This window comes from Schistocerca gregaria, chromosome 3 (assembly GCF_023897955.1).
Source record: "Schistocerca gregaria isolate iqSchGreg1 chromosome 3, iqSchGreg1.2, whole genome shotgun sequence".
In the NCBI taxonomy this organism is placed as follows: domain Eukaryota; kingdom Metazoa; phylum Arthropoda; class Insecta; order Orthoptera; family Acrididae; genus Schistocerca; species Schistocerca gregaria.
The window spans coordinates 700461640-700488172 of record NC_064922.1 but is presented as its reverse complement, the minus strand read 5'-3'; the positions used below and the strand labels follow the sequence as shown (position 1 = coordinate 700488172).

At 40.6% G+C, this 26533-nt stretch overlaps 1 protein-coding gene across 1 annotated transcript in view; it reads left to right on the top strand.

Annotated features, from left to right (window-relative positions):
• The window catches only part of LOC126355087 (luciferin sulfotransferase-like), a 349237-nt gene that overhangs the window by 212979 nt on the left and 109725 nt on the right, over positions 1-26533 (top strand). Inside the window, exon 7 of the mRNA XM_050005278.1 lies at positions 18188-18282. Coding sequence (XP_049861235.1) covers positions 18188-18282 — 95 coding nt within the window. The remainder of the gene's footprint in view (positions 1-18187; positions 18283-26533) is intronic.

Here is a 26533-nt window from a genome sequence, read left to right as displayed (position 1 = left end):
ACCTACTGTTTCTATTTGTTGTTTGCAAAGTCTGCATTTATCTGTTGTGGTATTGGGATCTTCAATAATATGCTTGCTGTAATATCTGGTGTTTATTGTTTGATCCTGTATTGCAATCACTGTATATATTGCCTTTTCTTAGCCATGTGTTGGATGCGTGTTGATCGATGTGTGGCTGTGTGAGATGATACGGGTGTTTGCCATTTAGTGTTTTCTTTTTCCAATTTACTTTCTTTGTATCTGTTGATCTTATGTGATCTAAAGGGTCATAGAAGTGGTTACGAAATTGCTGTGGTGTAGCCGATGTATTTATACGAGTTATTGCTTTGTGTATTTTGCTAGTTTCTCGTCATTCTATAAAGAATTTTCTTAAACTGTCTATCTGTCCATAATGTAGGTTTTTTATGTCGATAAATCCCCATCCTCCTTCCTTTCTGCTTAATGTGAATCTTTCTGTTGCTGAATGTTTGTGATGTATTCTATATTTGTGGCATTGTGATCGTGTAAGTGTATTGAGTGCTTCTAGTTCTGTGTTACTCCATTTCACTACTCCAAATGAAAAGGTCACTATTGTTAAAGCATAAGTATTTATGGCTTTTGTCTTGTTTCTTGCTGTCAATTCTGTTTTCAGTATTTTGGTTAGTCTTCGTCTATATTTTTCTTTTAGTTCTTCTTTAACATTTGTATTATCTATTCCTACTCTTGTCTGTATCCTAGATTTTTATAGGCATCTGTTTTTTCCATCGTTTCTATGCAGTCGCTGTGTTTATCCAATGTGTAATCTTCTTGTTCAGTGTGTTTTCCCTTGACTATGCTATTTTTCTTACATTTGTCTGTTCCAAAAGCCATATTTATATCATTGCTGAATACTTTTGTTATCTTTAGTAATTGGTTGAGTTGTTGATTTGTTGCTGCCACTAGTTTTAGATCATCCATGTATAGCAAATGTGTGATTTGGTGTTGGTGTGTTCCAGTAGTATTATATCGATAATTTGTATTATTTAGCATGTTGGATAGTGGGTTCCGAGCAAGGCAGAACCAGAAAGGACTTAATGAACCTCCTTGGTGTATTCCACGCTTAATCTGTATTGGCTGTGATGTGATAGTATTTGAATTTCTTTGGATATTAAGTGTGGTTTTCCAATTTTTCATTACTATGTTTAGGAACTTTATCAATTTAGAATCTACTTTGTATATTTCCAATATTTGTAGTAACCATGAGTGGGGTACACTATCAAAAGCTTTTTGGTAATCAATGTATGTGTAGTGTAGCGGCCTTTGTTTAGTTTTAGCTTGATATGTCACCTCTGCATCTATTATCAGTTGCTCTTTACATCCTCGTGCTCCTTTGGCGCAGCCTTTTTGTTCTTCATTTATAATTTTGTTCTGTGTTGTATGTATCATTAACTTCTGTGTAATGACTGAAGTTAATATTTTGTACTTTGTTGGTAGGCATGTTATGGGGTGATGTTTACCTGGGTTTCCTGTGTCTGCTTGATCTTTAGGTTTCAGATACATTCTTCCTTATGTAAGTGTATCAGGGACTGTGTACTGGTCTGCAATGTAACTGTTAAATAATTTAGTTAGATGTGAATGAGTTGAGGTGAACTTCCTTAGCCAGAAATTTGCTATTTTATCTTTTCCAGGGGATTTCCAATTGTGTGTAGAATTAATTGCTCAGGTGATTTCATATTGCAAAATTATCACTTCAGGCATTTTTGGTATCATCTTGTATATGTCTGTTTCTGCTTGTATACACCGTGCATGTCTGTTACGTTATACTGGGTTTGACCATATGTTGCTCCAGAAGTGTTCCATGTCTGTTAGGTTTGGTGGATTGTCTATTTTAATGTGTGTGTTATCTATTGTATGGTATAATTTCTTTTGATATGTGTTGAATGTTTGGTTTTGTTTCCTTCTATTTTCACTTTTTTTGTATCTTCTAAGTCGTTTGGCCAATGCTTGCAATTTCTGCTTCTTTTCATCTAATTGCTCTATAGCTTCTTGTTGTGAGATTTTACCTAACCTTTTTCGTTTTTTGTCTGATATTTCATTTCCTATAATTTGTGTGACCTGTCCAATGTCTTTTCTCAGATTTTCTATTCTGATCTGTAGACTGTTGCCATGCTTGTTTTGTGGGTTTCTTCAGTGTGTTGGTTGGTTCTGATCTCTGCCTAGTGTGTATATTTAGTGTAGTGAGTGCTCCTATATAAACCAGTAATTGTAACTCTTCCATAGTTGTGTATGGTTGTGTTGATAGTTGTTATTATTGTTTCGACTTGTGGGTTATTTGGTGGTCTCTGCAAGAATGGTCTAAAGTCTGTATTTGTGTCTTTGTATTCTATATATGTCAGCTGAAATTTTCTTCTATATCTAACATGTGTGTCAATTTGTGTTCTATTTGTGCTTGTTCTGGTGGCTGTCTTAATATTTCGTTTTCCTCAGATTGTTTAATTGATGCGTGTTGTTCTTTGTTTGTTTGCTCTTGGATGTTTGAATCAACTATTGTATTTTCTTCTTCTTCTGATTGCACATTATTTTGTTCCAGTATTTGTTGTACGTGTTGTTTGATGTTTTCTAATTCTGACTGGGGTATCCTGTTATTTTTTATTATTACACAGATCTGATCAGCTAGTCGTTGTTCTGTTTAAAATTTCAATTCTGGGTATCTGGTAATAAATGTTGTGTATACTTGTGATCTGTATCCAGTTGTGTTGGTTTCTAAGTTTGTTGCTTGGTAATAGCAGAACATGAGGTGTCTGTTAACTTCATCTGACCATCTCATCCTCTGTCTTTGTTTTCCTTCTAGGGTGTCTGCAGAAGCATATCCTGCAAAACACCTCTATTTGGATTTAAATCATTTTCCGTTTGGCTAGCAATGTCGTTACCATTGTGGACGGGCATAGGGTCAAGCGTCGTCCCCGTCGATGACAGCACGTGTCCGAGTCTTCATTAGTTCTGTCCTGAACCAACTAATCACACTAAAAGGGGGGTTAGCCCTATTACTGGTTTGTTCTTTTCGTCGCCTGTTACGACTGGCAGAACATACCAGAGGCCTATTCTTTTCCCGGGCCTCCACGGGTATTATTATTATTATTATTATTATTATTATTATTGTCTTAATAATTAGGTATGTAAGTGACACGTTCATGATTGCGCAGGAAGGCTATCGTAGTCACATTACACTAAAAAATTCGTTTTATTTTTGTAGTTTTTATTCTTAAGACTCATTTAATGCAGCCTTCGATGCAAGTCTATCCCGTCCAGGTCTCATCATCTTTCATAAGTACTGTGACCCAAATAAACATCAGTCTACTTACTGTTGTCAAATTTCATTTTCTCAGTGCAACTCTTATCCCCGCCACCCTCCCCAACTATCTCACATAGCCAAATAGACTATTCCTTGATGTCTCAGGATGTGTCTTTTCAAACGATGTCCTCTTTTAGTCATGTTTTCCATATGCTCTATTCTTCCCATTTCGATTCTGCACCTCTTCATAAGTTATTTGAATGAACCACGTGAAAATTTGTGGCCAAAAGTAGTGTGGTCCCAAGACGGTGCATGGGTTGTGAGGCAGAAATAAAAGGAATTAGAGAACTCAGTCACCGAGAGAAATATCGTATTATTCTCAACTTTGGTACAGAACGTGCTTTTTGAACTCCCTATGCAAGTCATTACCGAATCTGGAATAAGTTAAAACACTTTAACAGTTCACAACGTTGATGTAAACATAAGCCTTTGGGCTAGTTCTGATGTATTACTTTCGTACAGAAAATTCCAACTGCACGCACTATGGCGATTTTTGACTGCTCTAACTGCAGCCACTTACAACTGGGCAAGTATCCGGCAATAACTGCAGTAGGGCGGCCTCTTATTCACGTGGTCAGTGGAACTTCAGCTCAGGGGGACGTGGCACTTGTGTGACCAGCAGTTGGGCGATACTGTCGCTGTCACTTCCGCTATCGGACAACAGTCGAACCTCTAGTTCCAACCTCTGTAAGTGGAACAATTCCCCCTGGGTGGTATCGACTACCTACGATACCACGCTATTCAATTTACCTATTCAATCTTTGACACTCTTCTCTACCAATCCATTTCAAAAGCTTGTATCTTCTTGATGCCTGTAGTACTTACTGTACCCATTTAACTTGCTCCTGAAGCTACATTGCGCGCAAATCGGAGGCGTCGACTTGAATTTTTTTTTTTTTTTGGAGGAGGGGCAAGAATCATTTTATTATGTACTACATTTGACAGATAACTTTGCGTTTCCATCTACATGTTCAACACTCCAAACCAGTGTTATATGGAGATGACACCAGTGTATTGATTGAAGGTGGAAATAGAAAGGCTCTTAGGCCGTATGCTGAAGTCACAAATGAAAAGATTTCAGAGTGGTTTGTGAGGAATAAGCTACTGAATAAACCTTTTAAAAAAAAGAAAAAACCGCCACTATACAATTCCACAAACAACAAAATTAAAAATCCATTAAAACCAAATATTTCTTTGGAAAACCAAAAAAATTAAGTGTCACTGAAATAAAATTGCTTTGTTTACTTACAAGACAAACTGAAATGGAATTCCCACATCACATTCTTAAATTCTAAGATATCTAAAATGACCTATGCAATGAGAATTATATTGAACCACACCAGTGGTGAAGGCGAGAGGTGTATGATGCAGACATACTTTCCCTTTTGAGTTATGACATCATATTCTTGGGAAATTCCCCTCACAGCATGACAACTTTCAAGAAACAAAAAAAGATTGTGAGGATAATGAAAAATGCTAACAGCTGAAAATCATGCAAACTACGATTGGCTGGCGACTAGCCCCTACCCCTCCACTCGCTGAAACGTCAGTCACAATGTCATCTGAGTCGGAGTATAGGTCAGTAGTGGTAAAAAACAATTACATAAATAAACTTGAAGAAACATACCTTAATTTTTGATGGCAAATGTACTCTTTCTCAGATCATTCCTGCATATGAACTCGTCGCATATGGTATCACGGTCAAGTTTCATCGATCCATCTCTATGGGCGTTCAGAAGGGCGATGGCGTTAAGACGATCCTGCCTCATTATAGAACGAAGATACGTTTTCACCCCCCGAAGACAAGAAAACGGTCGCTCAACGGTGCAGGACTTTACCGGAATCGTCAGCACTACACGTATGAATTTCACTGGTTCAGGCAATAGGTCAAACAGGTGGTTTTCTTGTTTTAGGTATTTCACTGTGTCATCCAACGAACTAATATTCGCAGAATCACTACTTTGGATAATCTTATGAAACATGCTTCGGTGGAGAAGCAAGCGTTCTTTGTCTATATCTGATTCGTAGAAAGATAAAATATCGAATGAATGTTTGTTATCACCAAGAGGAGATTGTTCAATTTGATTTACAAACTTGAATAATTGAGTTGTTTCCAAGAAGCTGATGGATGTATCAATTGTTTCGTAATACAATCTTCTATATTTGTCACATACTTCAGTGAATGTTTCTACACATGAATTGATGGAGTCATCGTATTTCTTAGGGACGTTTCTTCTACAGGGTAATTCTGTGGAATCAACAGCCACACCTTGACATTTTGACGTTACTTCACCCCAGAACAATTCAAAATTGTTTCTCATAAATTTAATAGAAGTTACAAGAGTGGAAATCATCTTATTGTCCTCCTCTAAGTGTAGGGATTTGCTCTGTACTGCTTTGTTTATGGTATCAATGTGACCAAACAGTTTTACCAAAAGTGATAACATGGAAAAGAAATCATTTGTCAGGATATTAATCAAAAAGTCGTTTGCTTTGGCCCCAGTGTTTGAATTGTCATTTCTGGAAGCTTGTAGAAAAAATTCCTGAAGTTCTGTATAGTTGGACAAAACTGAAGACGTTGCCAAGTATCTTACGGCCCACCTTATAGGATAGAGTAATTTCAAATTTGTAGAGGCATCTGCCTTCAGGTGAGCAAAAAGTTCTAATCTTTTGGTGAATCTCTCACAAAATGTATTAAGTCCTTCATAAGATTCAATGCATTTCGACGTTCTGGAACTGCTTTCACAGTGTCTTGTAGTGTTAGATTTAAACAGTGTGCAAGGCAGTGCACAAACACAGCTCTCTTCTGCATTTCCATAAACTTTGCCTGGACCTGTTAGCTGAACCGTCAAAGCATTGGCCCCTACAATTAGATGTAGGCAGATCAAATCGTCTTAAAATGTCGATAATAATATCAAACAGAGCCTTAGATGTAGTACTTTGTATTGAATATAGCCCTAAATTATATTCTTCTATCTCTCGTGAAGCATCAACAAATCTTATACAGATCTTGTTCTTTGGTGGCTATGTCTGTTGTTTCGTCTGCTATTACTGCAAAATACTCTGCTCTTTTGATATCTGCCAATAATTTTCTAAGAAGTGTATGACATAAAATGGCCAAAATTTCTTTTTGCACATCATGGGATCTCAATTTGTAAGTTTCGCGCTGTTGTTGTTGTGGTCTTCAGTCGTGAGACTGGTTTGATGCACCTCTCCATGCTGCTAAATCCTGTGCAAGATTCTTCATCTCCCAGTATCTACTGCAGCCTACATCCTTCTAAATCTGCTTAGTGTATTCATCTCTTGGTCTCCCTCTGCGATTTTTGCCCTCCACGCTGCTCTCCAATGCTTAATTGGTGATCCCTCTATGTCTCAGAACATGTCCTGCCAATCGATCCCTTCTTCTGGTCTTCTCCCCAATTCTATTCAATATCTCAAAAATGGCTCTGAGCACTATGGCACTCGATTGCTGTAGTCATTAGTCCCCTAGAACTTAGAATTACTTAAAACTAACTAACCTAAGGACATCACACACATCCATGCCCGAGGCAGGTTTCGAACCTGAGACCGTAGCAGTCGCACGGTTCCGCACTGCGCGCCTAGAACCGCGAGACCACCGCGGCCGGCCTTCAATATCTCCTCATTGGTCATGTTATCTACCCATCTAATCTTCAGCATTCTTCTGTAGCACCACATTTCGAAAGCTTCTATTCTCTTTTTGTCTAAACTATTTATCGTCCACGTTTCACTTCCATACATGGCTACACTCCATACAAATACTTTCAGAAACGACTTCCCGACATTTAAACCTATATTAGATGTTAACAAATTTTTCTTCTTCAGAAACGCTTTCCTTGCCATTGCCAGTCTACATTTTATATCCTCTCTACTTCGACCATCATCAGTTATTTTGCTCCCCAAATACCAGATCTCCTTTACTACTTTAAGTGTCTCGTTTCCTAATCTAATTCCCTCAGCATCACCCGATTTAATTCGACTTCCATCCATTATCCTCGTTTTGCTTTTCTTGATGTTCATCTTATACCCTCCTTTCAAGACAGTGTCCATTCCGTTCTAGTGCTCTTCCAAGTCCTTTGCTGTCTCTGACAGAATTACAATGTCACCGGCGAACCTCAAAGTTTTTATTTCTTCCCCATGGATTTTAATACCTACTCCAAACTTTTCTTTTGTTTCCTTCACTGCTTGCTCAATATACAGATTGAAAAACATCGGCGATAGGCTACAACCCTATGTCACTCCCTTCCCAACCACTGCTTCCCTTTCATACCCCTCGACTCTAATAACTGCCATCTGCTTTTTGTACAAATTGTAAATAGCCTTTCGCTCCCTCTATTTTACCCCTGCCACCTTCATAATTTGAGAGAGAGTATTCCAATCAACATTGTCAATGTGACCAAACATTCGCGCTGTAGCCATTTTAAAAGTAGTTAGTTGTATTCACATCGAGGTCGTAATAAATTTTCTAAGTTACTTGTTTCATCGGTACACCCACGTATTGCAGGCCCCGTCACTTTCCTTTGGAAATCTGACTAAATACATTGACATTCGATTTTAAGGATTTGAATTTCAGTACATCATGTCTGTGGCAGCCCGATGCTTCATGCGCTTTCAACTTTTCTATCCCTTTCTTCCAGTTCGAAAAACCAGTTTCCATGAAAGATTTTTTTCCCATTTTGTGAGAAAACTGAAAACGATTTTGTTCAAACATTTGTCTGAAAATTTTGCAAAAAATAACATATTTTACCTTATTGTAATCAATCCATGCAAATTGCCTGTTTCCAAGATAATAACAGCGTTGTTTTTTTTCCGGGAACAGTGTTTTTTGTCACCGACACAGTTCCGTCACTATCTGTCTTTGTTGTCACACACAGCACCACTAACACTGGGTCTAGCTTCACCATCGCTAACACTTGCCACATTGTCACATTTCTTCCTAAGTATAAACTTGTCCATTTTAAATTGGACAGTAAGGGACGAAAGATTAACAACTGAACCGAGTGATCGTATGACTAACTGACCACTGGCGATGCCCAGCTCCGGAATATTTACGTTCGCTGCCAACGTTAGCTACAGCCTGCGTAACAGTACTGTGCGCCTAACAAGAAGTAGCCATGTAACAATAGTGTTGTTTTGTCAGTGCTGGCTCTATGGAGGTGGCGGGGGGGGGGGGGGGGGGGCGGGGCGGGTGTTGAACCATGCCATCGCCCAGGGCGGCAGATTTTTTGGGGCGGAAAATCCATCTTGCGAAAATGAAGGAATGTGAGAATAAATCGGAAATACAAATTATTCATTAAATCAAGGGTCTTATTGAAAATTATCTATGGTACAGAAACAGTGTGCTCCGATTTACGAAAGAAACGTTTCTCCCCACCAAAGTGGCTTAAAATGTATTGCACTGGAATTGTATCACTGACTGCTGCTTTGACCTTAAAGACAGAGAGGAAAGAGTGTGGTAGATGAAAATAAGGCGTCATGTATGAAATATATTGTGAGGAAAGTTGATTATGGCGAAAAAGGCGGTGTTTGGGGTGGGGGGCGGGGGCGCTTGACACGTTCGGACGGTGCAGCAAAATCCCTGGAGCCGTTGCTGATTTGTTTGGTGTTGTACCTGATGATTGTCAACAAAATTTACAAAAATGAATGAAAAGTCTTTAACGTTACCTAGTCCTTCGAGCGATCGCCATGTAACTCGGTGTCACTACTGCTCATTAGTTTATTTTACAAGCTGCCAGCAGGCTGCTGTGGGAGGAAGTGGAGCTCGTCCTAGCAGCCAAAGCACTGCGAGCTCATGGTGAGCTTTCGTTCTCCGCATCCCTCCGTACAGTAAAAGTGTGCGAATAGTACGGATGCAGGGGACAAAGCCTGTCACGACAGTTCGTCATATGCAGAGGTTGAAAAAGTAGCAGAAAGGAATACGCAATAGCTCGTAAAATCGGTATTTTTTCCTACATAATCGTTACATACTATTATGCAAAAATGTATGTGCAAGTTTTAACAAATTTCTCAGTAAAGGATGAGGAAGGGGGAGAGAGCGGTGAGAAATGCATGTTTAAATATTGGGGGGGGGGGCAGGCCCCTACTTTTAACTATTGGGGGGTGGGGCCACAGAGTACTTGATCCCCCCCCCCCCCCCCCCCAAGTCGGCGCCACTGAAGCAAATACTTTCATAGAAGTACACGTAACAAATAAATTTATAGTTGTAAGTAGCTGTAATTGAGGAGGCCATCACAGATGTGTCCTTATCACGGTATACGTGTATATTTTTATTTTTATATTTATATATTTTATGATTTTTGTTGGGGTGGCTTTAAATATTGTGGGCTAGCATGAGACTTTTAATTAACTTAAACCGCGATAACACTCGTACGGACATCGGCTGCCCCGAAGTACGTACGATATAGTATTTTTTTTAAACACAACGCGTGACTCACCGCCTTCTAATAAACAGTTTGCGCGAGCGCTGCTATCTGGAAAAGAAAATATGAGTACTATTACGCAAACTGTAATTATTAATGTGGGTCTCAGGGGCTACTGGTTATTCAGGTACCAAATTACACAAAGTTTGACTGAGATATTGCGGAATGTAATGCTTTCCAATATTTTTGTTCCTTTATTTGTAGAACAAAACTGGAGAGAACCTCGTCTGCCGTTAGGCGGCCAAAATGAAACATACTGAACTCGCTCAGTATTCTAAATATTAATAAACGAACTCTATTTTGACTCTTTTTAACTTTGAAATTAATGAAAGATCAATATTGAGAAGTCTCAGGCATTTACAAATAATATTATGATATTATATTTCAATTAAATAATACAGTCAGCGTAATGGCCGACTAAATCCTGCTAGGGGAATTGAGCTCCCTGTACTGCAAAGTTCTGTAAAAACTTTGTTAATTATAATTAATGGTTGCAATCATGAGAGGTGACAACTAAGTCAATAATACACACTTTCCAAAGACAATTTCTATTATATTTTTCAAAATACAGATTAAACTTACGTTAATTATCAGTCAGCACTACAACGGCGGCCTACCACTAGACGAAACAAAACAGGAGAGCTAGTTCAATCAAAGCATTGTCTCTGATCTTCATGACCTATGCTACACAGAGATTATACAAAAAAACGGTGTTTTGTTAATCACATCGATATTTGTGTTTTGATAAAAATATAGTACGTTCTTTACTATTTGTTGTACATCGCGCACACGTACACAGTCTTGAAATAATTTACAATTCACACGCCTCATAACCAAAACTTCCTTTCCCTATCTCCAAATGTCCATTTATGTGACGTATCGTCACATTGGCCCCCTAGTGAGGGTGTACTTAATCTGGTTTACTACTTTATGAACAGACTCACTACCGTCTTAAATCATTATTTAAGTGTTCATGTTTACATGTTTAAGATAGGTACATTTAATTCCAGTCACAGTTAAATGAATGGTTATATTCGTACTCTATCGTTCGTATGTTTCAGATACGTTTCGATCTCATTGTTACAGGTGAGTTCATCTACTAGTTCCAACTCTATTTTTCATCCGGAATGTGAACAATCCGGAATCCTACAGACCCGGTACAAATTTGCTTATGCTCCCCCATTTGGGTCACAGGCGTAAGGAAGAAACGGGTCAAAAAACCTCGCACGGAGCCTTCGGATTGGTGACATTCAGTCTCTCTTTATATTATTTATGCTGATAATATGTCCAAAGAATTAATCAACAAAGAAAATTATATATCTAAATATACATATAACAAGAAATAGATGTTAAATTGAAATTACGTACACAGTACGTTTGTCTTGAACTATTACGTCATATCTGCGCAAAATGTCTGTCTATGCTTTCACGTACACATATACATTATAATAAGAAACATACAGTCACTGTAATTAATTTCTGTGTCCTTTGCACATTATGTCTGTTACAAATTTACATTCTAGTCGGTGTTTATTAATACGTCGTGAACCATAAATACATTTCGAAATGTCATCGAAATAAGAGCTGTCGACGCTGGTGTATTGTTGAGCTGTCGGCGAATCGTTCTTGGCGACGACAGAAGCGTGTGCGGCAGACTGCCACTGCTAGCGACAGTTCGTTGACCTCCGCTGTGACGTCCGCGCAAACAGCTGACGATCAGTCGAGAGGCGCGTCGCATCAGCTGTGCAGTCAGGAACTTCTGCCGGCCGCTCGCCTTGCGTAATATGAAAACATTCGACCGCGTATCAGTTCATCAACAAAACAAGACAAATACACATATCGCAAGTGCTGAAGGAACTGTTATTAGTTTTCAAGCACTCCACAGTAATTCGCGTTTACTGTTTTTGAATGGACTGATATAATGTACGAACGTACGAGGTCCAGTTCTTTAAATAAGCTTCTGGCTCGAACTCACACATTTCACTACTCGGAACCTTTTTAAGGTTTATCCTGTGCAGAGCGTCCTTACGCAGATTCATTTGTAAATATCTCTTCTGTCACGGCACTTGTTTAAGTGCAGTATTCTCCTTCTGTCACAACTCACTCATACATAGACTTTGGAAATACTCAATATCTAACAAGCACAAGTATAAAATCAGATAAACATTAAATAAAGATTACTAACTAGGCATACAACTTACATCTACCTTTACACACTACGCATTTTAGACTTAAACCCATAAGTATCCCTGGATATAAACGGTTTTATTATTTGCCATCGCCGCATTCTCTGAATTTCTCTCCCCACGGTTTGTCTTTTCGACCACGGCATTGAATGGGAAGAACGACAGAAAGTTTTGTTGAGGTTTTACTTGCATGTCGAACTTGTACTCTTTAATTATCCCCGGTTTTTCTGAAAACGCTTGTACAAATTGGTTCAGCACTTGACTCAAATCAGATTGCTGTGACAGGCTCAGGTACGAAGATTCGGCTACTTTTGATGCAATATATTGCTTAATAATAGCATTTTCCCGTTCACGACCGGGTTCCGGTTCGCTCCTGTCTTGATTTACAACACAGGTGTGATTCAACGCGTCAGGATCCTGTAAAGTTACCCGGACGTTACGGCATTAGTTCACATACGCGTCGGGAGTCCTCATTAATGCTAGATCAATTTGTCGGTTTAGATAGGTTAAGGTGCATCTGGCTCAGGAGAGGTCAATTTTTGCCTACAATTCCCTACGCGCGTCAAGGGGCAGGATGCAAGGTACTGTGAGATTTTTGAACACCAGGAATGAGCACAGTATGGCTTCGTTTTCCAGGGCAACCTCTGAATGCACCTGATTCTTTATTACCTGCACGCTGCCCCGTAGGGCACCTACTATCTTATAATTTTCTACTGGCAGGCTCGGTAACTTTTTCACACGATCCACGCACTTGAATAACTGCTCATCAATACAAGAAGCACTCGCCCCTGTATCCAATATTATTATTACTTCGACCCCATTTATCTTTGCCACAAAGGCAGCCTGCACATGTTCTATTTCTTGTTGATCTGCAGGTCGTGGATCAACTGTTAGTTCATCTTTCATCTCACATCCGTCATTGTAGCGGAGCATATTCACCCCCAAATTCTGTATAGGCCCGTCTTTCATATTGCCGTCCGTCTGGGAAGGGCCTACAGAGATCGACCAGAGTTTGACGGCCTGTCGCACCCTGCCGACACGTGATCAGACACATCGGTTATTCGAACATTATCAGTCACAGTTGGTGACGTGCACTTCGGTGCGTACACGTGTGACTGATTGTTCGGAGGTTGAGGTGGAGCCGGTGGCATCGGGATGACACTGATGTTGTTAACAGGCACATGACCTGACGGTAGGTTTTGATGTGCCTGCCAGTTTGTTGGCCCTGCCCATTGCCACTGCTCATTGTTAGTTATCATATTTTTATTTCCAAGTTGGAGTTTCCGCCCCCTTCACCTCTTCTCTTTCGATTGTAGTTTTCTCCACCTCTTTTTGGTGAAGACAGGTTTGACTGGCCCTGCTGGTACGTATTGTATCCAGTGCTGTGCCAGCGACCATCCACAGTGGGCACACTATTCATGGTGTTTCCCCTCTTAGTTAAGTTTTCCCATTGCGAATAGGCGTCACGCCTTGAATACCCGTTCTTACGAGGGCTATTATTGGATTGGTTTTTTTCTTTACCGTTCGCGTGTCCGTTGTCTGTACTCCCCTGATCTCCCTGCCTGGCATCCTCGTGTATTAAATCGAGGGAGTATATGGTTGCCATAAACAACTCTAAGTCCCTGTCAGGGACGTGTACGAGCTTCTCTCTAATCGTTATAGGTAGTTTACCCTTCAAAATTCCTAGAACGTCCCTGGCAGGCATGGGTTCATCCCAGTATCTGGTTTTGTTCAGGTTTATTTCAAAATATTTTCTCAAGTTACCTGAACGGTGATTGAATTGTTCCGGGTTATACACTTGTTTCCGGAGACGCTCCTGAACAGACCTGGATCAGTATCTGGCAAGAAATTTACTTTAGAATTCAGACAACGACGGACACTGCTCTGCGATTTCCATCGCCCACAGCGCCGCGTCGCCTGTGCTGAAAGAGATCACAAACTGAACCTTTTGGTGGTCGGTCCATGATGCCGGGAGTACATTCCGGAAACTTTTTATAAATATTACCGGATGGACATTCTTTTTCTCATCATTAAGCGTCTGAAACTGCCTGTGTTTCAAGAGTGATTCATCGTGCTTTACTTGCGCTACAGTTGGTACCGCTACCTATCCGTTCGCGGTGACAACGCCTGAGCAATAGACTGGCGGGTACGGTAGCACTTTTTCCACTCGGCATACATATATCGGCACATTTCCGTACTGTATGTTGTTGTTGAATGGCGCGGGGGTCGATGACTGCTCGGCCCGCTCTAAGGGAGCTACAGCCTGTGATACGCAGTCCTCGAAATTTCATCACCAGTTTTAACAATATCTTTCACTTGTTTGCCCAACACGCACTGAGCCTTGTCCAACCGATCCACGCGTTCGTCCAATTGCGTGACCTTTTGTGGAATGTCTTTGTTGTGGTCTACCAACTCAGCCACTTGCTGTTTTACTGCATCGACCTCCTGTGACAAATATGACACTAGAGCCTTGTCACGTTGTTCAAATACTTCATTACATTCATTTTGGCCAGAAACTGAGCATCACGCTCCTGTTCCCTGCGTTCGCGTTCAAGGTGTTCTTCCGCTAAAATGTCTTTAACTTGGTTAATTAATGCCTGCTCCCGTTGCTTGTCTCTCATGTCTAACTGAGCCATCAGCACCGTTAGAAAATCGGTCGTTGGTACAGGTACTTGTACAACATTTTCGGTCGATGCAGTAGCCTCCTCCTTCCCCGTGTCAGTAATCGAGTGGATTTCTTTGCTCAATTGAGCTTGAACCTCATCAGTGCCTAGTATTTTGTCCGTTTTTGGTTGCTCAGCTTCCGGTTTAGGAAGTTGAGAACCTGTCATTGTGGGTAGGTTGCTCCCTGGAAACTCTTGTATATTTTCGTCTGTGTCATAGCCTGACAGATCTTCCCCCTCTAACCGTTTGTCCTTGCGTGTCTTCACCGTTTCGTCTAGTATTAATCATGACTGGTAAGACTCGATTATACACAAAATCTATTTCCCCTCAAAAATGACACTACACAAAGCACATACAAAGCACTGAAATCAAGTAGAGCAAAGAAGCTACTTACTACTATTACTACTGAAACTAATAGTTACACTTTCGCACTCGTAATATTTCCGTTGCACTGTGGAAAATTTTACTTCTGCTAAAACATTACTTTGGCAATCAGCTGTACTAGCATTTATTTGATTCACATAGCTGATTGTGTGACTTTAAATCCAGAACACTAATCACTGTCTCAGAATTCTATCCCTGATTTACTCACTAGTACTAAGTTATAGTAAATGAATCTGGCCAAATTTTCACTATCCGCTGACTTTAAAACAAATTGAATAAGCACTTCTGACAAATTTTAACTCAAGGAGATAAACACAGTGCATGGCCCCCGGATCCTTTCTTCCTTTAGTTTCCAGCCCAGAAGCGCATGCATATACACCCTTACCTTTATTAGTTATTGTTGCTTGATGTTGTTTTTATCTCAGTCGAGACAATGGTACGCATCTAGTCAGCTTCATGTCCATATATCTCCACTGGTTGGGTCTCGTACAAGTTTTGTATTTCGTGGTACATGGAAATAGGTTACATATATGGCATTAATTTCCCATACATGTAATTACGTACATAAAAATTTTCTTTTAAATATACACTCCTGTAAATTGAAATAAGAACACCGTGAATTCATTGTCCCAGGAAGGGGAAACTTTATTGACACATTCCTGGGGTCAGATACATCACATGATCACACTGACAGAACCACAGGCACATAGACACAGGCAACAGAGCATGCACAATGTCGGCACTAGTACAGTGTATATCCACCTTTCGCAGCAATGCAGGCTGCTATTCTCCCATGGAGACGATCGTAGAGATGCTGGATGTAGTCCTGTGGAACGGCTTGCCATGCCATTTCCACCTGGCGCCTCAGTTGGACCAGCGTTCGTGCTGGACGTGCAGACCGCGTGAGACGACGCTTCATCCAGTCCCAAATATGCTCAATGGGGGACAGATCCGGAGATCTGGCTGGCCAGGGTAGTTGACTTACACCTTCTAGAGCACGTGCGGACGTGCATTGTCCTGTTGGAACAGCAAGTTCCCTTGCCAGTCTAGGAATGGTAGAACGATGGGTTCGATGACGGTTTGGGTGTACCGTGCACTATTCAGTGTCCCCTCGACGATCACCAGAGGTGTACGGCCAGTGTAGGAGACCGCTCCCCACACCATGATGCCGGGTGTTGGCCCTGTGTGCCTCGGTCGTATGCAGTCCTGATTGTGACGCTCACCTGCACGGCGCCAAACCCGCATACGACCATCATTGGCACCAAGGCAGAAGTGACTCTCATCGCTGAAGACGACACATCTCCATTCGTCCCTCCATTCACGCCTGTTGCGACACCACTGGAGGCGGGCTGCACGATGTTGGGGCGTGAGCGGAAGACGGCCTAACGGTGTGCGGGACCGTACCCCAGCTTCATGGAGACGGTTGCGAATGGTCCTCGCCGATACCTCAGGAGCAACAGTGTCCCTAATTTGCTGGAATGTTGCGGTGCGGTCCCCTACGGCACTGCGTAGGATCCTACGGTCTAGGCGTGCATCCGTGCGTTGCTGCGGTCCGGTCCCAGGTCTACGGGCACGTGCACCTTCCGCCGACCACTGGCGACAACATCGATGTACTGTGGAGACCTCACGCCCCACGTGTTGAGCAATTCGGCGGTACGTCCACCCGGCCTCCCGCATGCCCACTATACGCCCTCGCTCAAAGTCCGTCAGCTGCACATACGGTTCACGTCCACGCTGTCGCGGGCTGCTACCAGTGTTAAAGACTGCGATGGAGCTCCGTATGCCACGGCAAACTGGCTGACACTGACGGCGGCGGTGCACAAATGCTGCGCAGCTAGCGCCATTCGACGGCCAACACCGTGGTTCCTGGTGTGTCCGCTGTGCCGTGCGTGTGATCATTGCTTGTACAGCCCTCTCGCAGTGTCCGGAGCAAGTATGGTGGGTCTGACACACCAGTGCAATGTGTTCTTTTTTCCATTTCCAGGAGTGTAGTTTTCTACACGGACAACCATATCTCAGTCATTTTCTGTGTACTTAATATTGGTACATAAAATTTCGAGCCTCACGTTGTTGGGCGCCACTTATCACGGTATAAGTGTATATTTTTATTTTTATATTTATATATTTTATGTTTTTGGTTGGGGTGGCTTTAAATATTGTGGGCTAGCATGAGACTTAATTAACTTATACCGCGATAACGCTCGTACGGACATCGGCTGCCCCGAAGTACGTACAATATACCAATTTTTTTTTTATTTTTTTTTTTTTTTTTACACACAACGCGTGACTCACCGCCTTCTAATAAACAGTTTGCGTGAGCGCTGCTATCTGGAAAAGAAAATATGCGTATTATTACACGTACTGTAATTATTAACATGAGAGGTGACAACTAAGTCAATAATACACACTTTCCAAAGACAATTTCTATTATATTTTTCAAAATACAGATTAAACTTACGTTAATTATGAGTCAGCACTACAATGGCGGCCTACCGCTAGACGAAAAAAAAAAAAAAAACAGGAGAGCTAGTTCAATCAAAGCATTGTCTCTGATCTTCATGACCTGTACTACACCGAGATTATACAAAAAACATTGCAGTTAAGACCTGAACATCATATTGTTCAAACGACCACCACAGCTTTGGACATACTGACGCAAATGATGGCTCCAATCACTTAATCGCTCTCTCCTGCATTAGTGGCTTCAACTCTTCAGTCAGTTCAACTTAGCAAAGACGCTGCCCAAATCCCTTCACGAGATTGACGAATCTTATGTCTGAGATAGCCGCAGAAGTCGAGATTGTCTCTAAACTGACACATTTGGCCCTTCCTCAATACTGGCCGTTACTGCCAAGATATTGTCCTCAGTTCGTGCTGTACGTTATCTTCTTAATGTCGTCTGGTCGTGTAGAGTGAATTCGTGCTCAAACTTGGCCACACATAAGAAAAAAATGTTACAAACTGGAAATAATCGTTTTAAAAAGTATCACTCTTAATCACAGACTCTGCCTAACGACTGTTTTGATGCACGTGGAGTCGGAATTGTAGACTGTCATTACCCGCAACAATAAAGGCGAAGAGGATGAATATTAAAATTGACAACTTTTGCTAAAGCCAGAACTCTAGTTCTGTATTTTATGACAAACTAATGAACGCAAGGCCACGTAGGTGGCGTGTTGCCTCATAGCAGTATTTTTCCATTTCAGTGGTCTACTGCCCTTTCTGGGAGCACGTACTGAGATTCTGGGAGTTAAGAGATGAGCCGCATGTGCTGTTCAATACGTTCGAGGAAATGACACAGGTAAGCATAAAGCTCGTGAGCTCTACTCGCTGCTACATCTCATGAAATACTTTTGTTTCACAGTTTGGCTTTTCAGATGAGATCTTCCAAGAGCAGCAACAGTGGTAACATTTTTGTACAACACAAGTTTGCAAGTACAGTGGGAACTAGGAGGAAACAAGATGAATGCCTCTTCATGTGGCAGCGCTAGAGCGCATGTACTATATAACCATACAGTAGATCGTGTGTTCCAGTTTTCTCGGTATTTTGCGCTTTTATGGCGGCAAGAGTGTTTATACGGTAGTAGCGGAGAATGCCTTGTCGAAGAAATGGGTAGACGTGGAAAAAAAGCCATATCGTTAGTTGATAGCTCAACGTAATGTGAAAGTAGTACACGGCTAGTTTCAAAGCTTATAGCCTACGTACAGAGAGTTGCGATAGGCAAATTTTTGGGATTTAACTGCGGAATAAGCCTCTTACCAGTTGTTCAGAGATGGAGCTTAAACTGGCTGTTAGAATCAAACAGGATATGATTACGAGTCTTTTTATTGTTTCTGCATCACAGCCACAATTATAACTCCAGGAAAACAGCTTTAAAAAACAGTTACAAGGTTTCCACGTAAACCCGCCCGTTAAGCTGACATAAGCCCACGGCTTTAGCTTAGCCCCTGCACGTCACGTAAACTACTTCATTTCCGAATGAATTTAGCAGGAATTGATGCAAACTTGTGATGCATTTTTCGATTCCGGATAAAGAGAGGTCGATGGTAGTGCCAACCTTAAAAACATTTCATTACCGGCGCCACTTCTGCACAAACTCTTGTTGCCGGCGGAGGACATGACTATCAACTGGGAACAACAATAATTGTGGCAGCACAAATCCAAAATGGAGTCAAGCAAACTGTATCACGTCGACACTACGATGTCGAACAAGTTAAACCATTTGAGTTATAAAAAAGGTGTACAGAACAAACAGAAATTACACGTTGCGAGCATAATCATATCTTCGTATATTTAAAAAAAAAATTTCGGCCAAAGTTTAACATCTTGTCCACGAATAAGTCATCACAGGTTTAGTATGTATTTGTTACGTTTTTGCGTTTAAGGAATAAAACTAGTAATTTTGAACCGAGCATCTGCAGTGTTTGGAAAGTTATAGCCTACATAATCTTCTAGTCCAGACTATCCAGTCTGTTTGAGAGCTAGTTGTAATAGTAGTATCAGCAGAGAAAATTAGTAGTCACGTTTCTATAGTCATGGCTCTGTTGCACCCTGATATTTTTAAATGGTAATAGAAATAAAACTATGTTTTATGTTTCTCTGCCTCTTACTAAACTTCAAACTTACTCGTTAGCAAACATACTACATAGTATGTAACAAAATCAATGATACGGTCTTTCATCCTAAACTGCACTCAAAATCTGAACTAGTAACACGTCATCGAAATTTTTTTTTAGAAAGTACTGAACATGCGTCAAAATAACAATATGAACAGGTTTTCTTAAATTTCAAAGTGTCCTTCTTACAAACATCGAAACATGAGCTTCACATCTGATTGTACAAACATTTTGACAATCATCAAAGATTTTCCTGCAGGTGATGTTTTAGCCGTTGTGAAACTGTATTTTCAGGAAAAATATTTCATGGAATTAATCGCCTCATTAACTTCAACTTCCTTGTCACACATTTCGAAGTTTCAGTCATGATCATTCGTTACCACAAATTTCTCGTCAAAATCCAATTTCTTTTAAATTTGTGCTCAAATGACTACAATCAAGTTTTGCGTTTTCAAAAATTTCTTCTTCATAACTGCATAAGTCCTCGTTCAACCGTAGCTCTAATGTGTCATATCCACTTCCAGAAACACTGTTTAGATTAGGCGTTACAGATCGCTGAAATTAAACAGCATGCTCAATAAATAACAGAAACAAAAGTTCATAAAATATTCGTGGGTCCGTAGGACTCATGCGTACACGAAGATTGACACTCGGAGTGGCGAGCGAATTACGTCAATTACATGGTACGGTCTTTGGCTTACGGAAGATACCTACAAGCAAGTTTGTGGGAGGGGAGGGAGAGAGGGGAGGAAGCTGTGACTCTGCCTACATTTTTATATATGTTCGGAGACTGCACATGGATCCACTGGACCCACGACTATATAGCTGAGGGTTACATTCAGCAGAATTGTTTTGCAAACTGAGTTAGTATAAATTCTACATGTGTAAGGGAACCGCCAATACCCCCTTTAACCAAGTTCACTGCGATACGTTTTCTATATTTACTGAAACAAGAAGTCATTGTTAAAGGACGTATCCAATAATGCAATCGCCATTGTACTACTGAAGAATCAGGTGGGCACATAAGTACACTCCGATGAAACGGATTTAGCCAACTAACAGATATAATAATATTTCATATAAGTATGAAATGGATTTATCAGAAACTGAAGGTAATTGATGAAATCTTCTCGGGCCAACAGCCGAGTAGTGACGTCACAACTGAGTTTGTAACCATAGAAGATTTCATCAACGAAATTTGTCAAAAAAGCCTACATTTGCATGTAACATAATGTAACTCATAATTATTTTAGTTTCAACGATTTCGCCTTTTCTGGTATACAGTTTCAAAATGGTTCAAATGGCTCTGAGCACTATGGGACTTAACTTCTGAGGTCATCAGTCCCCTAGAACTTAGAACTACTTAAACCTAACTAACCTAAGGACATTACATACATCCATGCCCGAGGCAGGATTCGAATCTGCGACGTAGCGGTCGTGTGGTTCCAGACTGTAGCGCCTAGAACCGCTCAGTCAATCCGGCCAGCACACAGTTTTCTAAGGAAGTTTATCTAACAAACGGAGGTTACGTAGTTACCTCCTCCGATTTTCTTCATACTTATAGGGTTTGGTAGGCAGTGCCCGGATATCGATTTCCTATGTCAGTACTAAGCAGTATTAAAAAAAAGTTTAAATAATAGCCTTCGGAGATTAGAAGATTACCTAGCTCCGTGAAGTAAAAGATAATAGCAGTACGTATATGAACGAATTGGTTGATAGCTCAGTGTTTAGCAAAATTCAATAGCTATCATGAAAGTCATTGTTAGAGTCTTGCTACGTTTCTTTTGATGATTTTCTGATTCCATATTTGTTAACAAAAACAAATGTTGATTAATGGAAATGGTATCATAAATTTTCAAAAAATAAAGAAACATATTCAAGTAATTTTCATTAGAAAATAAATTTGAATCTGATACAGACATGCGAAATACTTTTATCTTGGATAAAAATATGTACATTAATAATACCCTTCAAACACTTTGATTTTTTTGTCCGATGTTCCATATTCTTGTACATAATTTACACATCAGTCCAGACGGTAGTTGCTAGGTATTTTACCACCGCCGGTGTAATAGTTCTCATATTTTTATGTGCTATAGTTAACATTTACCAGCGTCCAGGTTCCAAGTAACAGTGATCCATCACCTGCATTTTATTTTGGCTTTCCAAAATTATTTTCTTCTTATAGACTGCCATACAATCTGCGACCTTGCGCGATAAAGTGATACATACTGCAAAAATGCTAGTCTACATGCAATGCTTTCGATGACTGTTATTCTACAAAGGAATCATTTACCGAATGGCGAAGTTTTCTGATAGGTTCTTAGCCATTGAACTGCTGCGGAGCAGTTAATTCGTCATGTTCTGTCACTGTCCAAATGCTGAGGATGTGTCTGGACGCGGCACCTGTGTTTTCCTGAAGCACCACATCTCAAAGGTTTCGGTCCTCTTCTCTACCAGTTCCATGTTCAACTACTGCTCTCCAAACACACATTCTCAGAAATTTGTTCCTCAAATTAAGGTTGTGTTTCATGCCGGTAGACTTCTCTTGACTAGGAATGCCCTTTTTGTTAGTGCTAGTCTGCTTTTGATGTCCACCGTGCTCCGTCCGTCAATGGTAATTTTGCTGCATAGGTGGCATAATTCCTTAACTTCATCTACTTCGCGACCATCAATCCTGATAAGTTTCTTTCTGTTCTCGTATCTGCTTCTCCTCATTACTATCGTCTTCCTTCGATTTACTTGCAATCCAGATTGTGTACTCAATGGACTGTTTCTTCCGTTCAGCAGATCATGTAATTCTTCACTTTCACTCAGGGTAGCAATGTTATCGGCTAATCGAGCCACTGATATCCGTTCATCTTGAATTTTAATTCCACTCCTGACCCCTTCTTTTATTTCCGTCATTGTTTCTTCGGCGTACAGATTGAAAAATAGGGCGACTGACTGCATCCCTGTCTTATACCTTTTTTAATCTAAGCGCTTCGTCCTTGATCTTCCAGTCTTATTATTCCCTCTTGGCTCTTGCACATGTTGTATATTACCATCTCTCCATATAGCTTACCTCCCTAATTTCTCAGAATTTCAAATATCTTGCACCATTTTCAATTGCGAACGCATTCTCCAGACCGACAAATCCGGTATGTGTCTCGATTTTTCTTTAGTCTGGCTTCCATTATCAACCAAATCGTCATAATTGCCTCTCTTGGTGCCTTTACCTTTCCTAAAGCCAAAATGATCGTCATCTAACTCAACCTCTATTCTCTTTTCCATTGTTTTATATATTATTCTTGTCAGTAACTTGGATACATGAAGTGTTAACCTGATGATGCGGTAATTTTCGATGTGTTAATCTGACTTGGCAGTAATTCTCGCACTTGCCACCTCTTGCAGTCTTCGGAATTGTGTGGATGATACTTTTCCTAAATCCAGATAGTGCATCGCCCGAGGAATGTTATTGATCCCTTCTGCATTATTTGGTCGTACGTCTTCCAAAGTTTTTTATTTAATTTTTATTTTGATTCCTATACTGAATCTCCTATCTCTTCTAAATCTATTCCTCTCTTCTTCTATCGCATGAAACAATTCTTCCCCTCTCACAGGCCTTCAATGTACTCTTTCCACCCATTCGGACCGAGCGAGGTGGCGCAGTGGTTAGCACACTGGACTCGCATTCGGGAGGACGACGGTTCAATCCCGTCTCCGGCCATCCTGATTTAGGTTTTCCGTGGTTTCCCTAAATCGCTTCAGGCAAATGCCGAGATGGTTCTTTTGAAAGGGCACGGCCGATTTCCTTCCCCATCCTTCCCTCACCCGAGCTTGCGCTCCGTCTCTAATGACCTCGTTGCCGACGGGACGTTAAACACCAATATCCTCCTCCTCCACCCATTCGCTCTCTCCTCCGCATTTAACAGCGGAATTACCGTTGCAATCTTAATATTACCACGATTGCTTTTAATTTCGCCGTAGGTTGTTTTGACTTTTCTATGTGCTGAGTCAGTCCTTCCACAATCATTTCTTTTTCGATTTCATCATATTTTTCATGCATCCATTTCGTCTTAGCTTCCCTGCACTTGCTGTATTTTTTTACTTCCCTCTTTCATCGATCAACTAAAGTATTTAAAGTATTTCTTCTGTCACCCATGGTTTCTTCGCAGTTCCCTTCTTTGTGCCTATGTTTTTCTTTCCGGCTGCTGTGATTGCCATTATTAGAGATGTCAATTCCTCTTCAACCGTTCTGCCTATTGAGCTATTACTTATTGCTTTATATACAGCCTTAGAGAACTTCAAGCGTATCTTGTTATTCCTTAGTACTTCCCACAATTCTGAGCATTGATTCCTCCTATCTAATCTCTTGAATTTCAGCCTACTCTTCTCCACTTGTGATCTGAGTCCATAGGTGCTCGTGGGTACCACTGACAATTCAGTATCTCATTTCGGAAACTCGTTGCAGTGTAACTGAAATCTTCCCATATTTCCCTGTATTTTCCAAGTACACCTCCTCTTGTGATTCATGGCCGGAGTATTCATCATTACTGGCTGAAATTTATTTTGGAACTCAGCCTTTCTCCTTTCTCCCTCCTTGTCCCTAGCCCATATTCTCCTGTAACCTTTCCCTCTACCTCTTCCCCTACAACTGCATCCCAGTCCCCCATGACTATTAGATTTTCATCTCCCTTTACGACGTGCGGTACTATCCTTTCAGTACCCTCATATACTTTACCTCTTCGCTTTCAGCTTTTATCTTCGGCTTGTATACCTGAACGACCATTGTCGGTGTTGGTCGTGTGTCGATTCTAGTGAGAAAAACCCTGTCACTGAACTGATATTACAGTAACACACTCACTGCCCTATCTTCCAATTCATAACGAATCCTACTCACGTTATACCATTTTCTGCTGCTGTTGATATTTACTCTACACTCATATAACCACAAATCATTGTCGTCTTCCCATTTCACTTCACTGACACTCACTACATCTGGACAGAGCCTTTGCACTTCCTTTTTCAGATTTTCTAGATTCGCTACCACGATCGAGCTTCTGACGCTCCACCCTCCGACTCACTGAACGTTATCCTTTCGTTGGTTGTTCAATCGTTTTCTCATGGTCACTTTCCCTTGGCACTCCCCTTCGGAGATCCGAATGGGGGCTATTCTGGAATCTTTTGCCAATGGAGAGATCATCATGACACTTTTCAGTTATAGGCCACGTGTCCTGTGGACACACGATATGTGTCTTTGATGCAGTGGCTTCCATTGCCTTATGCATCCTTATGCCGTTCATCACTGCTGATTCTTTCGCCTTTATGGGCAGATTCCCGACCCTTGACCAAGAGTGTTCTGAAACTCCGTCTTCTCATCCGCTCTCTTTGACAAGGCCGTTAGCAGAATGGGTGTGACTTCTTATTCTCGAAGTCTTAGACCGCTAATACTGATTTTTATTCAAAATTTAAGCGGTGGCAGGGCTCTATTCAGGGGACTAGGACTCTTTAATTACTAATTAATGACGCTGCCCCTAGACCACGGTTCCTACCACCGGATGTAGTAACCAATAACTTGAGAATCAAATGAGATATCTTTCTGATTTAAATTTTAAATATGACTTCACCATCTTATTTAAATCTCATACATAGCAGTGTATGAGTTAAAATGAACTTTATACAAAGTTCCCGCAGTGCGTTTTAATCTCTACAAACTTATTAATATATCGAACGATACTTTACTTAATTTGGTGCTGTGCAGTAACTATGATGAATAACGAAAAGAAATGCAGTTCTTCGTCGAGCAAAGGTATCAGATCGTTACATACGAAAAAATCAAATTTTTTCAGCAAATAGTTTGCTTTTAATTGGACGATAGGTATTTCGTAGCAGCTAAAACGCCGACTTTCAGCATATGTAGGCGCATTTGATAAGCGCTACAGGGACAAAAAAACATGCTCAGCATAGAATGCAGAAAAGTACATCTGTAGCCGCTTAACGGTTAGAGAAGCATGCCTCTACCTGATCAGTGCTTTCAGTCCCTTGTATGATGTCACTTCCCTCCTATGTTTCTGCGTAATATTGTTTGAAGTACATGGTTATATGGTTTATTAGACCCATACGCAATGTAACGTGATGTATAACTTAGAGTGCTTCGTCAGCTTTATGCTAAATATGTTATCATTGCCCTCTTCTGTGTACTACTTACATTAATGCTTCCCGACTTCTTTTCCAGATGTTTATTACTTAACGTGCGTACTGCTTTGTTCTACATCTTTCTTTAAATCCATGTAAGATGACACATGGATTATGCAAAGAAGTATGTTGCTAAGCAACAGTTGTAGAGATTTTTCTATATAATACCCATCAACATACCATTGAGTTCCTTCTAACTTAGTGTTGCCTTTCGAGTGCAAACCTCAACATCATAACTTTACACAGAGAACTCACAAATCTGTCTCTTAACCACATGTATAACCATAAGTTGCAACAATAAAAGGCTGACAGCATTACTGGATTATTTTGCACTACGTAGAGGGCTGCCCAAGAACATCAGAAATATACAGCCACTACCATTTATTACATACTTTTTTGTGTGAGAGGCTCTACATCCCGAAATTCAAAGTAGCAACCATCTGCATCATCACTCTTTCCATCAAAAATTGTCCACACTGAACTGGATGGTTTCAAGTTGTTAGCCCTCCAGACTAATGATGCAGTCCCCCATGTTTTATCATCATCACCCTGCAAGAGGAATCCTCACTTTCCAACTTTATATATATACAAAGAAACATACTTTGGTTGTATATATACTTATAAAATATTTTGTGCTAATTCCAGAATATGACCTCTAATGCAACGTAAGATCCAAAACACATATCTATCTTCTGTGCTTCAAATACCATGTAAACTAATGCACACACAGTAAGCACCTGCTAAAACATTTTTCTGCT